Raw genomic sequence first — 14,213 nt, forward strand, 5'->3', positions numbered from 1 at the left:
TTGCCCTCTCTCTCCCTGCCCTCTCTCTCTCTCTCTCTCTCCCTGCCCTCTCTCTCTCTGCCCTCTCTCTCCCTGCCCTCTCTCTCTCTCTCTCTCTCTCTCCCTGCCCTCTCTCTCTCTGCCCTCTCTCTCTCTCTGCCCTCTCTCTCCCTGCCCTCTCTCTCTCTCTCCCTGCCCTCTCTCTCTCTCTCTCCCTGCCCTCTCTCTTCCTGCCCTCTCTCTCCCTGCCCTCTCTCCCTGGTGGACTAATGGAAGGTATATTTATTAGCCAGGTCGCTATGATGCAGTGATTGTGGGACTGGTCCGCTTGCTTAGCGTCTCTGTTGCTGCCTGGCTGATGGACAAAGCTGGAAGACGGAAACTTCTCTTTTGGTCAGGTAAAGACAGGCAGGAGTTTGTAGCTGTCAAATGAAAATGTCTCAATTTGAAGAGACTGCCGATCAGGGAGTTCAGAATCCATCCCTGAGCCAGCCCGAGGTTGGTGCTGGGTGGGGATGGAGGCGGAGGGGATGGAGGAGGCTCGGATTGGGAAAATGCTGCTCCTGATAACGTTCCCCGGGTCCCTGGAGGACAGGACACGGCGATGACTGCCAAGGTCCATCAGCCTCTGGTCTTTGTCTGGATCTGGGGTTGGTGCACTTTCAACAAATCTGCTCTTTCTGTGTTATAAGCGTCTATAACACCTCCAATCACGGGCAGGCTAGATATGATTGGAAATGAGGAGGGAGAGACAATGAGCCGTTACAATTTCTACACCTCTGCCCCTGATTTTTAAAATTTTTATTAATTTAGAGTACCCAATTTTATTTTTCCCAATTAAGGGGCAATTTAGCATGGCCAATCCACCGAACCTGCACATAGAACCATAGAACAGTACAGCACAGAACAGGCCCTTCGGCCCTCGATGTTGTGCCGAGTAATGATCACCCTACTCAAACCCACATATCCACCCTATACCAGTAACCCAACAACCCCCCCCCCCCCCCCCCCCTAACCTTACATTTTAGGATACTACGGGCAATTTTAGCATGGCCAATCCACCTAACCCGCACATCTTTGGACTGTGGGAGGAAACCGGAGCACCCGGAGGAAACCCACGCACAGACGGGGAGGACGTGCAGACTCCGCACAGACAGTGACCCAGCCGGGAATCGAACCTGGGACCCTGGAGCTGTGAAGCATTTATGCTAACCACCATGCTACCGTGCTGCCAAACATCTTTGGGTTGTGGGGGTGAGACCCACGCAGACACGGGGAGAATGTGCAAACTCCACACGGACAGTGACCCAGAGCCGGGATCGAACCTGGGACCTCGGCGCTGTGAGGCAGCAGTGCTAACCACTATGCTGCCCACCTATACCCCGTGATGCAGACTTAAAACACCAGTGTGTTATCACACCTCGCTGCCTGTTCCCCCCATACTCTTTATGCCCAATTCTGTGGGGTTTCTGGTTATCAGTGGAACCTGGGACTAAAAACTAGTTCTCGATATGTGGGCAGAGAATGGTGTTAGTCTGGAGTCACATATTGGGTCAGGTCAGAGGAATTATTTCCCTAATTAGTGAACCAGTGTCTTTTCCACCAATCTGAGTTTCCTGGATATAGCCCCAGTTGTTAACCTGAATTCTAATTCACTAACTTTGCCGACTGGGATTTGCAATCTCATTTTATTAATCCACTCACATAACCATGACATAAATCTGTCCTCCTGATCGTGACAGAGTATAAAGAAAGAAGCCTTCGTTCTTGGCTGTTATTGGAATGGGGTAGGTGGGGCCACGGTGGTCATGTTAATCTCTCTGCATGATAGGAGGAATAGTTGCCGCTTTGTCTGTTACCACCCACCCCCGGAAAGTCGAAAAGTCCGGACCCATCCCTGAAGGGTCAGTCCCGCTTCACCCTGTGGAATCCGAATGGAAACTCATTCATTTTTCTCCTCCTAACAGGTGCAATCATGTTCATCTCATCACTGGCTCTTGGAGTCTACATCAAAGAAATGGAGCCAAAGAATAACCAAACACACACCAACCATTCCACTGTGAACCCTCATCAACTACCTCAACACACAACTGAAAAATGGCTAACCTACATTCCATTAATCTGTGTCATGGTATTTATTTTCGGTAGGTTCAATTAGAGTGTTTGATGGGTCAGTATAGAGGGAGCTTTACTCTGTATCTAACCCCGTGCTGTACCTGTCCTGGGAGTGTTTGATGGGGACAGTGTAGAGGGAGCTTTACTCTGTATCTAACCCCGTGCTGTACCTGTCCTGGGAGTGTTTGATGGGGACAGTGTAGAGGGAGCTTTACTCTGTATCTAACCCCGTGCTGTACCTGCCCTGGGAGGGTTTGATGGGGACAGTGTAGAGGGAGCTTTACTCTGTATCTAACCCCGTGCTGTACCTGTCCTGGGAGTGTTTGATGGGACAGTGTAGAGGGAGCTTTACTCTGTATCTAACCCCGTGCTGTACCTGTCCTGGGAGTGTTTGATGGGGACAGTGTAGAGGGAGCTTTACTCTGTATCGAACCCTGTGCTGTACCTGTCCTGGGAGTGTTTGATGGGGACAGTGTAGAGGGAGCTTTACTCTGTATCTAACCCCGTGCTGTACCTGTCCTGGGAGTGTTTGATGGGGACAGTGTAAAGGGAGCTTTACTCTGTATCTAACCCCGTGCTGTACCTGTCCTGGGAGTGTTTGATGGGGACAGTGTAGAGGGAGCTTTACTCTGTATCTAACCCCGTGCTGTACCTGTCCTGGGAGTGTTTGATGGGGACAGTGTAGAGGGAGCTTTACTCTGTATCGAACCCTGTGCTGTACCTGTCCTGGGAGTGTTTGATGGGGACAGTGTAGAGGGAGCTTTACTCTGTATCTAACCCCGTGCTGTACCTGTCCTGGGAGTGTTTGATGGGGACAGTGTAAAGGGAGCTTTACTCTGTATCTAACCCCGTGCTGTACCTGTCCTGGGAGTGTTTGATGGGGACAGTGTAGAGGGAGCTTTACTCTGTATCTATCCCCGTGCTGTACCTGTCCTGGGAGTGTTTGATGGGGACAGTGTAGAGGGAGCTTTACTCTGTATCTAACCCCGTGCTGTACCTGTCCTGGGAGTGTTTGATGGAGACAGCGTAGAGGGAGCTTTACTCTGTATCTAACCCCGTGCTGTACCTGCCCTGGGAGTGTTTTTTAAAAAATAATTTTTATTGGAATTCTTTACAGAAAATATAAAATATAACAACAAACAATGAAATGCAACAAAATAACCCATAACAACTGTAACACCCCCAGACCATATCAACGCATGTATCATATCCCCCCCCCCCCCCCTCTCTCCCTCTTCCCCCCCACCCGGGTTGCTGCTGCTACTGTCCCCGTACCCTATCGTTGAGCCAGAAAGTCGAGGAAAGATTGCCACCGCCTAAAGAACCCTTGTACCGACCCTCTCAGGGCGAATTTGACCTTCTCTAGCTTAATGAAGCCCGCCATGTCATTGATCCAGGTCTCCACGCTTGGGGGCCTCGCGTCCTTCCATTGTAGCAAAATCCTTCGCCGGGCTACTAGGGACGCAAAGGCCAGAACACCGGCCTCTTTCGCCTCCTGCACTCCCGGCTCCACCCCAACCCCAAAAATCGCCAGTCCCCATCCTGGCTTGACCCTGGATCCCACCACCCTTGACACCGTCCTCGCCACCCCCTTCCAGAACTCCTCCAGTGCCGGGCATGCCCAGAACATATGGGCATGGTTCGCTGGACTCCCTGAGCACCTGACACACCTGTCTTCACCCCCAAAGAACCTACTCATCCTCATCCCAGTCATGTGGGCCCGGTGCAGCACCTTGAATTGGATGAGGCTAAGCCGCGCACACGAGGAGGAAGAATTAACCCTCTCCAGGGCATCAGCCCATGTCCCGTCTTCGATCTGTCCCCCCAGTTCCCCCTCCCACTTAGTTTTCAGCTCCTCTACTGACGCCTCCTCCACCTCCTGCATAACCTTGTAGATATCAGATATCTTCCCCTCTCCGACCCAGACCCCCGAAAGCACCCTGTCACTCACCCCCCTCGCAGGAAGCGAAGGGAATCCCTCCACCTGCCGTCTAGCAAATGCCTTTACCTGCAGATACCTGAACATGTTCCCCGGGGGGAGCCCAAATTTCTCCTCCAACTCCCCCAGGCTCGCAAACCTCCCATCAATAAACAGGTCCCTCAGCTGTCTGATGCCCGCTCTGTGCCAACCCTGAAATCCCCCATCAATGTTCCCCGGGACGAACCTATGGTTCCCCCTCAACGGAGCCACATTCGAGCCCCCCACTTCTCCCCTATGTCGCCTCCACTGCCCCCAAATCTTGAGGGTAGCCACCACCACCGGACTCGTGGTATACCTCGTAGGAGGGAGCGGCCACGGCGCCGTTACCAGGGCCCCCAGGCTTGTATCTCCATTCGTTTCCATGCTGGCCCCTCCCCCTCCATCACCCACTTACGCACCATCGACACATTGGCCGCCCAGTAGTACCCCGAGAGATTGGGTAACGCCAGCCCCCCCCCCCCATCTCTACCCCGCTCCAAGACGACCCTCTTCACCCTCGGGGTCCCATGCGCCCAAACAAAGCTCATGATGCTGCTGGTCACCCTTCTAAAAAGGCCCTAGGGATAAAGATGGGCAAACACTGGAAGAGGAACAAGAACCTCGGGAGAACCGTCATTTTGACGGACTGCACTCTACCCGCCAACGATAGCGGCACCATGTCCCACCATTTAAATTCCTCCTCCATCTGATCCACCAGCCTGGTAAAATTAAGCTTATGGAGAGCCCCCCAACTCCTGGCCACCTGTACCCCAGGTATCTGAAATTCTTCACTTCCCTCTTGAACGGGAGCCTCCCAATTCCCTCCTCCTGATCTCCCGGGTGTACTACAAATACCTCGCTCTTGCCTAAATTTAGCTTATAGCCCGAGAAGCCCCCAAATTCCGCTAACAGTTCCATCACCCCCAGCATTCCCCCTTCTGGATCCGCCACATACAACAGCAGGTCGTCCGCAAACAGCGATACCCAGTGTTCCTCCCCACCCCGCACCAGACCCCTCCATCTCCCTGACTCCCTCAACGCCATAGCCAGAGGTTCAATCGCCAGTGCAAAGAGCAAGGGGGCACCCCTGCCTGGTCCCACGGTAGAGCCTAAAGTACTCAGATCTCCTTCCATTTGTAACTACACTCGCCATCGGAGCCGCGTAGAGCAGCCTCACCCATTTGATGAATCCCTCCCCAAATCCGAACAGCTCCAGCACCTCCCACAGGTACCCCCACTCAACTCTATCAAACGCTTTCTCTGCATCCAGCGCCACCACTATCTCTGCCTCCCCCTCCACTGCCGGCATCATGATAACGTTTAGCAGTCTCCGCACATTCGTGTTGAGCTGCCGCCCCTTGACAAATCCTGTCTGATATTCGTGTATCACCCCTGGCACACAATCCTCTATCCTGGTGGCCGGGATCTTCGCCAGCAACTTAGCGTCAACATTGAGGAGCGAGATAGGCCTGTATGATCCACACTGCAAGGGGTCCTTATCCCGCTTCAGGATGAGAGAGATCAGCGCCCGCGACATCGTCGGGGGCAAAGCCTCCCCCTCCCATGCCTCACTGAAGGCTCGCACCAACAGGGGGCCCACCAGATCCGCATACTTTTTATAAAATTCCACCGGGAACCCATCTGGCCCCGGGGCCTTACCTGACTGCATTTGCCCAATCCCCCTGACTAGCTCCTCCAACTCTATCGGCGCCCCCAGCCCCTCTACCAGCTCCTCTTGAACCCTTGGGAAACATAGCCTGTTCATGAAGCTCTCCATCCCCCCTCTCCCCATCGGAGGGTCCGACCGGTACAGTTCCTCGTAGAAGTCCCTAAAGACCCCATTTACTTCTGTCCCCTTCTGCACTACATTCCCACCCCCATCCGTCACTCCACCAATTTCCCTAGCCGCATCTCGCCTGCGGAGCTGATGCGCCAACATCCTGCTCGCCTTCTCCCCATACTCATACACCGCGCCCTGCGACCTCCTCCACTGTGTCTCCGCCTTTCTGGTGGTCAACAAGTCAAATTTGGCCTGCAAACTACGCCGTTCCCCCAGCAACCCCTCCTCCGGTGCCTCCGCGTATCTCCTATCCACATCCAGGAGCTCCCCCACCAGTCTCTCCCTCTCCTTCCTCTCCCTCCTTTCCCTATGGGCCCGGATGGAGATCAGCTCCCCCCGGATCACTGCTTTCAGAGCCTCCCAGACCATCCCCACCCGGACCTCCCCCGTGTCATTGGTATCAAGATACCCCTCAATACTTCCCCGGACCCTCCTACACACCTCATCAGCCAGCATCCCCACATTCAGGCGCCAGAGCGGGCGCTGGTCCCACGCCTCCCCCATCTCCAGATCAACCCAGTGCGGAGCATGGTCTGAAATCGCTATGGCCGAATACTCTGCATCCTGCACCTTCGGGATCAATCCCCTGCTCAGGACGAAAAAATCTATTCGTGAATAAACCCTATGGACATGAGAGAAAAAGGAATACTCCCGCACCCTCGGCCTCCCAAACCTCCAGGGATCCACCCCTCCCATCTGGTCCATGAATCCCCTCAGTACTTTGGTCGCCGCCGGTCTCCTACCCGCCCTTGAACTGGACCGGTCCAGTGGGGGATCCAGCACTGTGTTAAAGTCTCCCCCCATGATCAGGCCCCCTGCCTCCAGGTCCGGAATGCGGCCCAACAAGCGCCTCATGAAGCCGGCATCATCCCAATTTGGGGCATATACATTAACCAGCACCACCTTCTCTCCCTGCAGCCTACCCTTCACCATAATATATCTGCCCTCCTTGTCCGACACCACCTCAGCCGCCTCGAACGCCACCCTCTTCCCCACCAGAATCACCACCTCCTGGTTCTTCGCATCCAATCCTGAGTGAAAAACCTGCCCCACCCACCCCTTCCTCAGACGAACCTGGTCCGCCACCTTCAAGTGGGTCTCCTGGAGCATAGCCACGTCCGCCTTCAGCCCCTTCAGATGAGAAAATACCCTGGTTCTCTTAACCGGCCCATTCAGCCCCCTCACGTTCCAGGTAATCAGCCGGATCAGAGGGCAACCCGCCCCCCTCCCCTGCCGGCTAGCCATAGCTTATCGACTGCTCGCCCCAGGCCAGCTCGCCCCGCCTGACCCGTTCCCCATGGCGATAACGCCTCTCCTCTACCCCCCCGGCCCATGCCAGCTCCTTCCTGGCCATTCCAGCAGCAACCCGGTATCCCCCCCACCCCCCCAGGCTAGGACCCCTCCTAGCCGCGACACACCCTCCATGGTACTTCCATGAGTCAGCTGACTTCTGCTGACCCCGGCAGCTCCCGCCAAAACCCATCCCCTCCCGGCATGGGGTCATCCCCCTCTTGCCACACCTCCTTGGCACCGCTTCAGCGGGGGAAAGAAAACCAGTTGAGGCCACGCCCCCCACCGCCAGCTCCGCCCTCCCTGCCCCGCAGCGCGGACAACCAGAGGAAAGCCCACGCTTTCACACTGCCACACCCCACCCTTCTGACGCAGCTCCTCAAAATCCAGTTTCACCCCAACCCCCAGCCCCGTACAGAAGAGAACATATAAAATACAAACCCCCAACATTCCCCACACCCATCCCCAACAGACAGATCCACCCGGAAACAGAGCAAAACGAAAAGGAGCATAAAAAACACACATGTCAAAGTTAAAGAACAGCAACAGCGAAAACAGCAAAGGCCATAGTGTGTCCCCAGGCCCTAGTTTCCTGGGAATGTTTGATGGGGACAGTGTAGAGGGAGCTTTACTCTGTATCTAACCCCGTGCTGTACCTGTCCTGGGAGTGTTTGATGGGGACAGTGTAGAGGGAGCTTTACTCTGTATCTAACCCCGTGCTGTACCTGTCCTGGGAGTGTTTGATGGGGACAGTGTAGACGGAGCTTTACTCTGTATCTAACCCCGTGCTGTATCTGTCCTGGGAGTGTTTGATGGGGACAGTGTAGACGGAGCTTTACTCCGTATCTAACCCCGTGCTGCACCTGTCCTTTTTATTTAAAAAAATAATTTGGTTTTTAACATATACATAAAACAAAACAATGCAAAACATCAAGAACAACAAAACCCAAGAAACCCCACCCCACATCCCTACTCCTCCCCCCCCTCCCATTCACAGCTATCGGTAACCAACTCTTTAAAATAAAGAAACCCCATCTCTTGTGGAGCCCCTCCATCGCCCCGCCCTTAAGGCAAACATTATCTCCTGCAAATACAGATTCCCCCAGCCACACTGAGGCACAGGGTGAAGATGTGGCTTCCCCAAGGCGACCCTCCTGTGAGCAATCAGCGAGGTGAAGGCTAAACATCTGCCCCATTCCCGTCTGCAGCCGCGGCAAGTCCGACACCCCAAATATGGACCCCATGGAACTAGGTTCCCAAATCCACTTGGAGGACATGCTGCTGAAACACTACCTCCAGATGTCTCCAAATTCGGGCAGGACCAGAATATACGTACATAATTAGACAGACCCCCTCCCACACCGCTCGCAAGCGTCCTCCCTCCCCCCCTCAATCGGCTCATCCTCGACCTCGTCAGGTGCCTCACCTTTAACTGTATAAACTCATTCTCAGACATGAGGTTGAGGCATTCACCCTCCGCAACACCTCACACCACAACCATTCAGCCCATCGAGCCAGATCCCCCATACAGCCCATCGAGCCAGATCCCCCATCGAGCCAGATCCCCCATTCAGCCCATCGAGCCAGATCCCCCATTCAGCCCATCGAGCCAGATCCCCCATCGAGCCAGATCCCCCATTCAGCCCATCGAGCCGGATCCCCCAGACAGCCCATCGAGCCAGATCCCCCATTCAGCCCATCGAGCCAGATCCCCCATTCAGCCCATCGAGCCAGATCCCCCATTCAGCCCATCGAGCCAGATCCCCCATTCAGCCCATCGAGCCAGATCCCCCATTCAGCCCATCGAGCCGGATCCCCCATTCAGCCCATCGAGCCAGATCCCCCATTCAGCCCATCGAGCCAGATCCCCCAGACAGCCCATCGAGCCAGATCCCCCATTCAGCCCATCGAGCCAGATCCCCCATTCAGCCCATTGAGCCAGATCCCCCATTCAGCCCATCGAGCCAGATCCCCCATTCAGCCCATCGAGCCAGATCCCCCATTCAGCCCATCGAGCCAGATCCCCCAGACAGCCCATCGAGCCAGATCCCCCATTCAGCCCATCGAGCCAGATCCCCCATTCAGCCCATCGAGCCAGATCCCCCATTCAGCCCATCGAGCCAGATCCCCCATTCAGCCCATCGAGCCGGATCCCCCATTCAGCCCATCGAGCCAGATCCCCCATTCAGCCCATTGAGCCAGATCCCCCATTCAGCCCATCGAGCCGGATCCCCCAGGTTGTCTCAACTCCAGTTTCCTGTCGGTCCCTCAGAACCCCCCACTCTGTTATTGGTCAAAAGTCTCGAACTCCACCTTGAATATATTCAATGACCCCAGCCTGCACTTCTCTCTGGGGTGAGAATTCCAAGACAACGACCATCTAAATTAAGAAATTTCTCCTAATCTCTGTCTTAAATGAGAGACCCCTTATTTTTAAAATGTGCCCCGAGTTGTAGATTCCCCCTCGAGGGGAAATATCCTCCCAGCATCCACCCTGCCAAATTCCCTCAGAATCTTATCTTTCAACAAGATCACCTCTTCCTTCCAAACTCCAGTCAGTATCGACCCAACCTGCTCAACCTTTCCTCATCAGACAAACCCCTTGACCCCAGGAATCAGCCTGGTGAACCTTCAGCTGCTCTGCGTAAAAATGTCATTCTTTAAGGAGATCAGAACTGTACCCAGTGTCATCTCACCTGTGCCCTGTGCAGTTATAGGAAGATTTCCCTACTTTTACACTCTATTCCCACTGCAGTAACGACCAGCAATCCATTTGCCTTCCTGATTAATTGTACCTGCAGACTAACCTTTAGTGATTCAGTTCCAAGGATGCCCAGATCCCTCTGTACCTCAAGAGTTCTGTGGTCTCTCTCGATATAAATAACTTGCTGCTTTTCAATTCTTCCTGCCAAAGTGGCTAGGTTCCCACTTCCCCACATTATCCTCCCGTCAGTTTTTGCTCACTCACTCTGCCCCGTCTACATCCCTTTACAGACTCTTTGTATCCTCCACACAACTTACTTTCTCACTGATCTTTGTGTCATGGGCAGATTCAGCTCCAATACAGTTGGTCCCTTCATCCAAGTCACTGGTATAGATTTTAAAATATCTAAGGTTCCAGCTCTGAACCCTGTGACACTCCACTAGTTACGTTTGCCAAATGAAAATGACCTATTTATCCTGACTCTGTTTCTTGTTAGTCAATTTACTATCCATGCCAATATCTCACCCCCAAAACCATGAGTTCTTGTCTTGTGAAGTTACCTTTTATGTTGCACCATATCAAATGTTCTTTAGTTCCTGTCCATAGTGTTTAACGTGCTGGCTTTGCCAATTGTCTCGATTTGGTTGAAGACGTGGTTCTCCTTTGACCCTGTCCACAGGCTACGCCCTTGGCTGGGGACCAATCACTTGGCTGCTGATGTCGGAGATTCTTCCAATCAAAGTGCGGGGTTTGGTGTCAGGCCTGTGTGTCGTTGTCAGCTGGATCACCGCATTCATTTTGACAAAATGGTTCTTGCCAGTGAAGGTTGGTTTGTCTTGGGGCAGCTGCGCATCCAACCTGTTTCCTCTCAGTCCCTGGAAATTGGCTGGTAGCATTTCTCCTTTTGGTGCCTCTCCCAAGAGATTAGACAACTGTTTGTGGGACGGAGGCCATTCAGCCTCTCAAGCCTATCTGCTATTTAAATATATCACAACTGATCTGTAACTTGGAATATTGCGCACAATTCTGGTCACCACACTACCAGGATGCGGAGGCTTTAGAGATGGGGCAGAGGCGGTTTACCAGGATGTTGCCTGGTCTGGAGGGTGTTAGCTATGGGGAGAGGCTGAATGGACTCGGATTGTTTTCATTAGAATGCTGGAGGTTGAGGGGCGACCTGATAGAGGTCGACAAGATTATGAGGGGCATGGATAGAGTGGATGGGCAGGCACTCTTTCCCAGGGTAGAGGTCAGTTACCAGGGGGCATAGGTTTAAGGTCCATGGGGCAAAGTTTAGAGGAGATGTGTGAGGCAGGTTTTTTACTGAGAGGGTGGTGAGTGCCTGAAACACGTTGCCAGGGGAGGTTGTGGAAGCAGATACATTAACGGCGTTCAAAAGGCATCTTGACAAATAGATGGATGGGCATAGAGAGTTACGGCACAAGGAAGTGCTGAGAGTTTTGGCAAAGGTTGGTATCATGACCGGTACAGGCTTGGAGGGCCGAAGGGCCTGTTCCTGTGCTGTATTGTTCTGTGTTCTCACCATATCCCTCGCCCAACAAAAATCCATGAATCTTGAAAGCTCCAATTGAGGCGATTTAGGAGCTCCAGATTTCTATTCTTTGTGTGAAAAAGCTTCCTGACAACAGCCATGAACCGAGTCTGGCTCCAATTTTCATGTCACCACTTCAAAAGGTGACGGGAAGGAGATCTTCCTGACCAATATTTATCCCTCAACCACCAGCCCAAAAGGTTAAAACATTGTTTCTGGGCTCCTGCTGTGCGTGATCAGGCTGCTGCATTTCCTACAACAGTGACTGTCTGATTTTGTAAAGCGTCGGGCTGTGAAAGTCACCATGAATCAATTTTCTGATAATGCAACTCTCATTGCCCCAACTATCATTGTGGTTAGCTCGACTACAAGGGTTCCGGTTTGAAAAGCCACTGAGAGAATCTGTCTCTTCAGGAGGGAGGAGTTTGTAACAGAGGGACAAATATATAAAACATTAAATCCACCTTTCCTTCCACAGGATGCCTTAGGACTCGACGTTCCCTTCCTGTTCTTCTGTGTGGTATGCTTCCTGTCTATAATATTTACGTATTTCTGCATTCCTGAAACAAGGAAGAAACCTTTGGAACAAATTGAAGAGAATTTTCGGAACAGGAGAAGAACTAAGAGTTCCCGAAATGCCCCACAGCAATGTTAACAGCTGATGGGCAGACAGACTTTGAAAAGCTGAATATTACAATTGGGTCCTGCATCTCTCTCTGAACCGGAGGCCAGGCTAACCTCCAACTACAGCGATTATTCTTTCACTGACTTTGTCTCGGCCACATATGTCTGTGAAATATAACTATTCTATATAACTATAGAAATACAACTATATCTCTACATTGTCCCCATCAAACACTCCCAGGACAAATACAGCATGGGATTAGATACAGAGTACAGCTCCCTCCACACTGTCCCCTCAGGTATTAAGATAGTGCCAGTAACACTACTGTGTTACAGTAGCACAGTGGTTAGCACAGTTGCTTCACAGCTCCAGGGTCCCAGGTTCGATTCCGGCTTGGGTCACTGTCTGTGCGGAGTCTGCACGTTCTCCCCATGTGTGCATGGGTTTCCTCCGGGTGCTCCGGTTCCTCCCACAGTCCAAAGACATGCAGGTTAGGTGGATTGGCCATGATAAATTGCCCTTAGTGTCCAAAATGGTTAGGTGGGGTTACTGGGATAGGGTGGAGGGGGGAGGCGTGGGCCTAAGTAGGGTGCTCAAGGGCCGGTGCAGACTCAATGGGCTGAAATGGCCTCCTTCTGCACTGTAAATTCTATGATTCTATGAACAATCTATATTTTACATTAAGATAAGTCGCACAAACTGAAGGGAAGAGGTGTAAATGGTCTTTTCTTCTTGTTTCACTGACACTAGACAAGTGTGTGAGGATGTCGTATCTCAGGTGGTATTTAGACAAATTCATGTCTGCTGCGGGTGAATGATAGAATAACCTGCACCCAACAAATTGGAATCTAAATGATATTTTACATGTACAACAACTTACCTGTGTTAGTTGCTGCCTGGAATCTAATCGAGGGGTTCAGGGTGGTTTATATATAGAATAACAGATACCCGGGGGTGAGTTACAGACTGGAATCTAATCGAGGGGTTCAGGGTGGTTTATATATAGAATAACAGATACCCGGGTGTGAGTTACAGACTGGAATCTAATCGAGGGGTTCGGGATGGTTTATATATAGAATAACAGATACCCGGGAGTGAGTTACAGACTGGAATCTAATCGAGGGGTTCAGGGTGGTTTATATATAGAATAACAGATACCCGGGAGTGAGTTACAGACTGGAATCTAATCGAGGGGTTCGGGGTGGTTTATATATAGAATAACAGATACCCGGGAGTGGGTTACAGACTGGAATCTAATCGAGGGGTTCGGGTGGTTTACATATAGAATAACAGATACCCGGGAGTGAGTTACTGACTGGAATCTAATCGAGGGGTTCAGGGTGGTTTATATATAGAATAACAGATACCCGGGAGTGAGTTACAGACTGGAATCTAATCGAGGGGTTCAGGGTGGTTTATATATAGAATAACAGATACCTGGGAATGAGTTACAGACTGGAATCTAATCGAGGGATTCAGGGTGGTTTATATATAGAATAACAGATACCCGGGAGTGAGTTACAGACTGGAATCTAATTGAGAGGTTTGGGGTGGTTTATATATAGAATAACAGATACCCGGGAGTGAGTTACAGACTGGAATCTAATCAAGGGGTTCTGGGTGGTTTATATATAGAATAACAGATACCCGGGAGTGAGTTACAGACTGGAATCTAATCGAGGGGTTCGGGGTGGTTTATATATAGAATAACAGATACCCGGGAGTGAGTTACAGACTGGAATCTAATCAAGGGGTTCTGGGTGGTTTATATATAGAATAACAGATACCCGGGAGTGAGTTACAGACTGGTATCTAATCGAGAGGTTTGGGGTGGTTTATATATAGAATAACAGATACCCGGGAGTGAGTTACAGTCTGGAAACTAATCGAGGGGTTCGGGGTGGTTTCTATATAGAATAACAGATACCCGGGAGTGAATTACAGACTGGAATCTAATCGAGGGGTTCGGGGTGGCTTATATATAGAATAACAGATACCCGGGAGTGAGTTACAGACTGGTATCTAATCGAGGGGTTCGGGTGGTTTATATATAGAATAACAGATACCCGGGGGTGAGTTACAGACTGGAATCTAATCGACGGGTTCGGGGTGGTTTATATATAGAATAACAGATACCCGGGATTGAGT

The 14,213-nt window shown here is 51.7% G+C and overlaps 1 protein-coding gene across 1 annotated transcript in view; it reads left to right on the forward strand.

The window, feature by feature from the left end:
• Positions 1–12,423, forward strand: part of adamts13 (ADAM metallopeptidase with thrombospondin type 1 motif, 13) — a 75,415-nt gene extending 62,992 nt beyond the window's left edge. Inside the window, exons 26-29 of the mRNA XM_038781810.1 lie at positions 273–377; positions 1,947–2,123; positions 10,568–10,713; positions 11,919–12,423. Of these exons, the coding sequence (XP_038637738.1) occupies positions 273–377; positions 1,947–2,123; positions 10,568–10,713; positions 11,919–12,095 (605 nt within the window). The 3' untranslated portion in view covers positions 12,096–12,423. The remainder of the gene's footprint in view (positions 1–272; positions 378–1,946; positions 2,124–10,567; positions 10,714–11,918) is intronic.
• The last annotated feature ends 1,790 nt before the right edge of the window (positions 12,424–14,213 follow it).

The sequence above is a fragment of the Scyliorhinus canicula genome, chromosome 21, assembly GCF_902713615.1.
Source record: "Scyliorhinus canicula chromosome 21, sScyCan1.1, whole genome shotgun sequence".
In the NCBI taxonomy this organism is placed as follows: Eukaryota; Metazoa; Chordata; class Chondrichthyes; order Carcharhiniformes; family Scyliorhinidae; genus Scyliorhinus; species Scyliorhinus canicula.